Source organism: Solanum tuberosum, unplaced genomic scaffold (assembly GCF_000226075.1).
Source record: "Solanum tuberosum cultivar DM 1-3 516 R44 unplaced genomic scaffold, SolTub_3.0 scf00365, whole genome shotgun sequence".
Taxonomy (NCBI): domain Eukaryota; kingdom Viridiplantae; phylum Streptophyta; class Magnoliopsida; order Solanales; family Solanaceae; genus Solanum; species Solanum tuberosum.
Window position 1 is genome coordinate 119,542 of NW_006239290.1, and position 8,317 is coordinate 127,858.

The following is an 8,317-nucleotide window of genomic DNA, read 5'->3' on the forward strand; positions in this document are numbered from 1 at the left end:
ATTTTGCTACTAATCATTCATTTTTTTCTTTCCTAGTGAATTTTTTACGTTGAAGAAGAATTAGAGATAAGGAAAGCTTTGTTATATTTTTCATTATAAATTTTGCTATTTTAATGGTGGTGAGAAATAAAGTGGCTAAAATGGAGGATGAGAGAAAGAGGAGAATGAGATAAAAAATGAGTAATTATAGAAAACTCTTCAAAAATACTCACAATAAAATTGTCTTACATTTAGAAAGAATCTCAAACTTATGTTTTTAAAAAACCCATCTAATATCCGCATCTATTTCACAATTTAGAACCTCTTTTTCCCCCCTCTTTTACCCAAATCTAAATAAATATTTTTTCCCCAAAACTCTCAATGATAGGTAGCATATGAGAAGAGAAAGAGGAAGAATTGAAGAGTATTGGAAGAGATTGAAGAAGATGTGTGTGTGGTGACGGTAGGGGTTGGGTGAAATTATGAGGAGGAAGAAGAAGAAACGTACAACATTTGGGAATGATTTTTTTTTATTTTTTTTAATTGTTATATTTTTCTTTTAACTCTTTTTTTTAAAAAATAAATAAATAATTGTCTTCACTTGCTTTTAAACGAGTGTAACCACTCTCTTGATCCGAGTCAGCAAAAAAACACTACATAAGCTTAGTCAACGGTCAAAGGGGTTTAAAATAGTGTGTTTTAATAACTTTAAGTGTTCAGTCGGTAAAGTCGTGAGTAGAAGGATCTAGGTTACAAACGGAGCCAAGTACAAGAGTCTTCCAGGTCATTCCGCCTAAATTAATTGACTGAACGGTATATATACGTAACTTTTTCTTTAATTTATGGACCCAATGACGTTTTTTCTTTTCTTTTTTTTTTATTTAACTTTATTTTATGTAATAGACATGCATCTTTCAGAATTTTCATGTGATATATTCCAATTTGTAGTACGTGTAATGTCGGAAAATAATGGAATTAAAAATCTAAATTTTAAACGATGAAAAAGAAAAAAAAGAAATAGCAATAAAGTAATATTTAGTCTAAGGTGTAATTACTAAACATTTAAATTGGACAAACGTTAAATTCTAAGTTATATGTTACGTTAATTAGTTGAAATTTATAATGTCATGATCAATTAAATATCTGACTTAACATATATAATAGTGTTGCAACATGAATTATTTTTTGAGAATTTACATAAATCCTGCTAGTTTAGGAGTTAATTACTTAGATACACTATAGTTTGCAATATTACATATCTTACCATATTTTAGTGTGAGACGCCTAGATACATGTATATACGAATACATGAGGTCAATATTAAGTGTAGTTTGTTCTAGATATATTGAATCCAAGTGAATTCAGATTTATATATAAATCTGAGTTACATAATAAATCTCACTCGTCTCTCTTTGATATCTCAAATACATACAAATCACGCCATATACATCCAAATAATTTTGTTGTTGTTGATAAAGAGGTATGAATCTATAGACACATATGTATCACACGCCATATGATATCTCAAGAACTATAAAATTCTTCGTTTAAAAATATTAAAAGTCTCGTAAAATTTTTGCACATATGTCATTACGAATGAACCCATAAAATTTGAGCTCAAACATAATCATTCACACATATTTTGATAAATATATTAATTAACACACAAAATAAAAGAAGATAATTTTGAACTCTTGTTTCATGACTCATAAAATCCAACAAAATGATATCGTCAATAGAAAATAATGATACAAAAAAAATAAATTGATATAACTCTGAATTCGTATTTTATGACCCATAAACTCTTAAAAAGCAAAGTCTATTTTACAACATCAAAATTTTTGTAATTATCTAACTTCAATTAAATAATTATTTATCAATTAACTGCATTTATTTATCATATTTCAATAGTATTTGTAGCATTTAATCTTTTGATGTTACTGTCATAATATCTTATTTGGCAAAAAAATGGGGTAGCAATATTATCCTATATTTTCAAATACACACGAAAAAGGTAAATATTTTCAACTCTTTAATTCTTATCTTACCATACGTATTATTATAATTAGGATTTCTTTAATTTAGTAATAAATATTGAATGAGCAATAGATAAACTAATAGGACTAAAGGTTATAACATGGTGATAAAAAAAAAAAAAAAGTTCCTCCGTCATATGCATTAAGAAACTAATAACTAAGTGATTTTGGAGATATCAAACTTTCTGTAAAAGCCTGTCCACCTTGAATGGTATCACATCGAGGCCATGATCGAAATGGTCTATTGACCATCCAAAATGTGTGCCCTCTAGTTACCCATTGAGGCCATGATCTAAATGGTCTACTGACCGTCCTAAATGTGTGCCCTCTAGTTTCAAGATTCACGCACCAAAATAGCACTTCACCATCCGCAAACCTATATCTCGGCGAGGCATTAAAATATGGACTATTTATTACTATAGTCAACAATGGCATCCAAGATTCCTTGACACCATACTCTTTTAATATCCATACCTTAAAAGTAGCCTTTCCCGTGAAAAAGGGATTAGAATGAACACAAAGCATTCCTTCCAACGCAGAAACACCAACATTGTTAGGGCCTGACCTCAAGCTTAATATTTCCTCTGACAAAGGTATCTCTCTGTACACTTCATTTGAAATATCAAACGAAAACACCACAAAAAAATTTATTGAAATCTCGAGCCAATGAAATGCCGCATGTACAAATGGCAAATAATCCATGGCATAAAACCAACGGCGATTGGCACGAGGATGTTCATCAATGCTTCTCCAAGAGCCATCTTTCAACGCAAGAATTTCATTAGGATATTCGAGACCAGGTACGTTCTGGTGCATATGAAGGATCTTATATATAATCACAACTGCTTGAATCATAACCCAAACCAAAACGAGAACCTCCGTCCCGAGGACATTCTAAAGGGGGAAGTACTATTGATTCTCTTATGGAGGGGTTCCACAACAAAAAATTGACGCGATCTTTATCACGAATCTCGATAATAGCTAAGCCATTGTAACAACAATGGATCATACAATGCCTTGGTTTAAGGGTTGAAGGGCAATCAAGTTTAAGTTTTTGTACATCCTTAACATGTTGAACAGGCGATAAAGGACAACAATATAGGGAGAATATAGAATCCTTAGGGCACCGTTGGTTGATAAGAAGTTTTTGGGAATCTTGGTCATTCTTGGCACGATTGAGATGCTTCATTGTAAAGTAAGGATCAAATATCAATGTTGAACAAAATTTAGAAATGCATTTGAATCGAAGAAGAAACCGCACAGGTAACCTACTGAGAATGTTGACAAGTATTTCCTCTGGAACGCAAACCACGACCTAGAAAGAGCAGTCACACAATTTTTATTAAGTATTCAACATTTCAACGAAAAGACAAATCGAGTATTTACTAACAAATAATAGAATTGATTATGAAATTACATAGCAATTGACAATGGTACCAAGTAAACAGAGCAATGTACTCAAAAGAAAATAAAAATTACAGAGATGGCATACATTATTCCTATTTACCAGAAAACACGCCCTTATGGTTCACCTTGTATCGAGGCGCGGATCTAGGTGGGTAGGAAGGTGTTCACCCAAACCTCGTCAACAATTTTTTTTTTATATATATATAAGGTAGGACTAGAGGTTGACTAAGTAGTTATGGGTTCAAATTTCAATACTATATTTTTATTTTTCAAACATTCTTAGTGAAAATTCTGAATGCGCTTTAGCAAGCAAGAACACATACTAAAAAAGTAAGATTAAAATATCCGATCAACGAGTTTCTCGATTACGAAGGACAATAGAGGAGAGATAAAACTAGCCTTTTGTTTCTTCTTGTGTTTCTTAGAAGCAAAACTATTTGGTAATTTTCCATCATTCGTCCTTTTCTGCATTGCATCACGACCCATACAAATTTTGAATCTAAAGACTATATTTTTATTTTTCGAATCCGAGGAAATTTTGAATCCGCCATAGCAAGCAGACCTAGAAATATGATCCAGTAATTTCTCCACCATAGCTCAAGCAACAACAAATAGTAAGAAAGTAAGATTAAAATACCCGATCATGAACGTCGAGCTGATCAATTGAGGGCTTCTGCAGATGAATCAATGGCGTCTTCTTCCCTAATAATTTACTTAAAAAATTGTTGTTGGTTAGCAAGGAAATTAGAGGAGATAACAGAGCAGAAAACATAAAATTAGCTTTTTTCTTCGTTTTCTGTTTCTTCGTAGCAAAACTATTTGCGAATTCTCCATTATTCATCCTTTTCTGCGCCAGTGCCACACTCAATTTGATTTTCTAGGGTTTCTGATCACTGCTTATATTCATTCATGCTATTCCCAATTTGACTTGGTCTCGGGTCGGGTCGGATCGGATTACTCAACATTCCCAATTTGATTTGGTTTCATATTTTCCTTTTCTTATTTATTTTTGTAAAACATCAATTAGCTAATAAATATATATTTTTTGTATAACGTGTTTTGTTTATTGACGTTTTCATTTAGATATATTTGAATTATTTTAGTTTTTTAGTATTTGTGAAAACGTCAGAAAATACTCGTGAAATCTCTCATTAAAGATTCAATTATATGAACGGTTATTTAATACTGTAGTGATTAGTCACCGTCGTTCACTTGCTTGGACGTGTCTAAATGGTTGCATAAGCAACATCAAGTTTTTAATATCTATGAAAACGTCAAAAACACTTTGTGAAATTTCTAATTAAAACGTCAAGAGTATATAATAGACAACTTATAACATTCATTAATTAGGCCCAACAATAAAATGTCTCATGTTTTAAGAAAAAAATGAAGGAAAGCAATTAAGCAACTATTTGGATGAGAAGTAAAATTAAGCCCATTAAAGGTTCTGAGAGAGACAACTCATTGTTTCCTTGAGTTTCTGAGCCCAAACTAGTGAATGAGTCCATACTTGTCACGCAATATCATCGCGTGACGAGTCATTGAAAGATAAAACGTGACAAAGAGATAAATAAGCGTATACATTAGTGTAAGCACAACTATAGACTAAATCGTCAAGATGTGACATTATTATAAATTTATGGTGTTGTCCAATGTCCATCTTGAATTGACTAAACTTCATAAGTTTTAAATACTTTAGTAATATTTGAAATTTACGATCTTAAATTAAATAACTAGCATCTTTCATGTATTTTGGGAGGAAATATCATGAATTGTCCTGTGATGAGAGTTTCACAGTATTAAACTTTAAAATTAAAACTAACCACGTTTTTAAGTATGCATCGCGGCTTGTGGTGGAATGAACATGGTCAATTGTTCACTCTTAGCTCGAAGTTTGTGTTTGAAAAAAAATCATGGTAGAGAGTTTTTTCTCCTTTAATGCATCTTACATAATATGAATTTGAATTAGTTAGGGCTTTATGAAGAAAGATCACTCTCACATCGAAGAGTCGGAGACAAATGAATTGACTTGGACTTATATGATCTTGGACAATACCTCCCTTAAGCTATAACTTTTGGGTTGAATTAAACTCAAAATTTATTTACGATGACATAAGAGTTGGACCTTCTCAAGATCCACACCATTTGCAAAATCATATTAAAAAAAAATAAAAAATTTACACTCAAATAAACAAATGAATGACATATATTTATAAACGTAAAATACATTTTGATCATATATATACAATATAATTTACTGTCAAGAGAGTTAGCATGAACTCTTTGCGCCCCTAGCTCAATCGTGCTAACCCCCCCACCCCCCTCCACCCCCCTCTTTGATATATTTTGTTAGATTATATGTTTTAATGTGCCAATTATCCACAAGATTTGCATAGGTGGTTAGTTATCCAAAAAGGGAGATTTTTCTTTAATTTTATGGTAGTTGGGATCTTCCAATATCCTTGGCATGACTTGGATTCTATCCTACTTGGCAAATCTTGGACAGGTTTACTACGTGGCAACAACTTAAGGATTACACGTGGCGCCGATAATGTTGGCAAATAGGTAAGCTACTAAATGACATGTGGCACCATTTACACATATCCAAATTTCTACTTATTATTGGTGAGGTAGACTCCATTTATTTGACAGAATAATAATTCTTTACCCTTTCGTGATGGTCATGGTCTTACCTATACTCCCTTCGACTTATATTAGTTATCACATTATTCTTCTATCTATAATTTAAGAAATTATAAATTTAAAATTATTGATTTTGTAAATTAACAAATATCTAGAAACGAACATAAAGATGACTTCATTCATGAGATTTGAATGAACAGGAAAATCAAAATCTTTAATTTAATTACCACATTATTACAACATACCTTCGATAGATTGTCTTAGATATATCCAAGAATATTTAATTCTAGAGGAGTGAATATTTTATTATTGAAGTTCTTTTTAAAATACAAATTTAAATAAATCAGACTTGTAACAAATATCAAACACCGGGCAACCAAAAAAAAAAAGAGGCCAACACTAGAATGGAGGGGCATTTATTAATATCCCATGAATTCAAGAAGCACAAACTTGCAATATTGTGATCCACACCTTTTTCAACTTAGTTGAGTTGTTTAAAGTAAATTAGAGAATCAAAACATCAACACACATATAAAAAAGAAAACAGCTAATATACCTTATCCTTTTTTTTTTCATATATAAATATATATTAGCTATTATACAATGTATAATTGATGTATAATCAACAAATATGGATTATACACTTATTATATACTGAATATACACCAACAACGAATCACAAACATTTACCACAGGAACCGACTAAATATATTTTGTTCCATCATTTTTTTACACTATACCTATATATATAAAAGTTAAGCTCAAATATTTATGATTAATATTGCATCACAAGTTTTTTTTTTTTTTGAAAAATAAATAAATCTATGCTCAATCATAGGGAATCGCATTAATATTGGTAAAAAGAACATTAAGTTTTTAGTCTTTTTGGTTTCTCGTTCAGAGTCTAGTACTTGTACATTGAGACTCGACTAAATTTGGATTTTCATTGAAAATTTTCACATCTTGAAAGTTAAAACATACTCTAAAAGACGATTTCATATCTAGCAGTGCGCAAACTCAGAACATCTAATCAAAGAAGAAACATATTTACGATTCCACCGCAATGGTTATCGGTCGAAAAGAACCATCTTAGTGAGCTCATCAAATTAAGGAATTTGACTTTTCTAAACAAAATTAAATTTGCCAACTAGCAATGAAGTACTAGTACACGAGCTTCTTCACATTTGTCAAAAAGTAAGTTTCAACAACCTTCAAAAAATTAATTAATTGGTCAAACAAATATTATATTATAAAACTTCTATATATAGTGCCATTTCTCTTCTCATTTTCTCACCTCTCAAAAAACAAACAAACATTATATTATTATTAATTACTTCTCAAAAAATGCCAAGTCCTAATTCAGTTTCCATAATACTAGTTATTATTATTTATTTTCTTATCTTCTTTTCTCCTACAACTATTCTTGCTACCAAATATAATGAAGCTTCAACAAAATTTAAACCTAAAATCAATGGAAGAAAAGAAGGTAATTTTCATGGTGATCAAGGTGTGGATGATTGTTTACCAAAGGGTATTCGACGATCGTCTGCTCCTAGTCGATACATAAATGATCAAACTTTAGGTACAACAATTTGTTCATCAATCAAAAAGGTGAATAAACCATGATGTTTGATCAAATTACTTAATTATAGATGAAATATACAATAGAAATATGTAATATACATGTATTTCTTTCACTTTTTAAATATATATATATAGTGTGCTATGTATAATACTTATGTTGCAAAATGAAAAAAAATCAATATATTATTAAGTATATATATGCTAGCTTGTTATATCCTTTCAAGTAAATAATGCATCTCCTTTCACTTTAAGTTTTACTTTTATCACTATTTGAAGAGCAAGAACCATGCAAAAAAAGAAGTAAATATTAAAGAGTAAGGGGGAAAAAAAGAAGAAAAGTTGGCCTCATAAAGCTAGGCGTAAAGTTTGCATAAATCTTATCTTTTCCAAGTTCAATTTGGGAGATTAAATTGAAAATGTTATTGTTAGAATTACAGTTCAATGTGTTTGGATGAATTAGCTTACAAAATATCTAGAAAAGATATAGGTTATGTATATTGAAGTATAATATACCTATACTATACATATAATATACATACTATACATATAATATATATGAATATTATATATTTTGACCATATTGATAAATAAGTTTGGCCAAATTATCCATATCGATAGGTTAGTTTCCCTTATTTCTATATAAATATCTTTTTATATATATATATATA

The 8,317-nt window shown here is 30.3% G+C and overlaps 1 protein-coding gene across 1 annotated transcript; it reads right to left on the bottom strand.

The window, feature by feature from the left end:
- Positions 1-2,097: 2,097 nt before the first annotated feature.
- On the bottom strand, positions 2,098-4,294 carry LOC102584138 (putative F-box protein At1g50870). The gene is made up of 2 exons (XM_006361651.2): positions 4,060-4,294; positions 2,098-3,330 (listed from the first exon to the last, which is right to left on the bottom strand). Exons 1-2 carry the CDS (start codon positions 4,261-4,263, stop codon positions 2,842-2,844), a joined length of 693 nt encoding a protein of 230 aa, XP_006361713.1. The 5' UTR covers positions 4,264-4,294; the 3' UTR covers positions 2,098-2,841.
- Between the last annotated feature and the right edge of the window lie 4,023 nt (positions 4,295-8,317).

Excerpts from the sequence above, each read along its gene's own strand:
- LOC102584138 (XM_006361651.2), bottom strand. The coding sequence starts at position 4,263 with ATGAATAATGGAGAATTCGCAAATAGTTTTGCTACGAAGAAACAGAAA. Across the intron at positions 3,331-4,059 it reads AGCTCGACGTTCATGATCGG|GTCGTGGTTTGCGTTCCAGA; the intron begins GTATTTTAATCT and ends TGCTCTTTCTAG.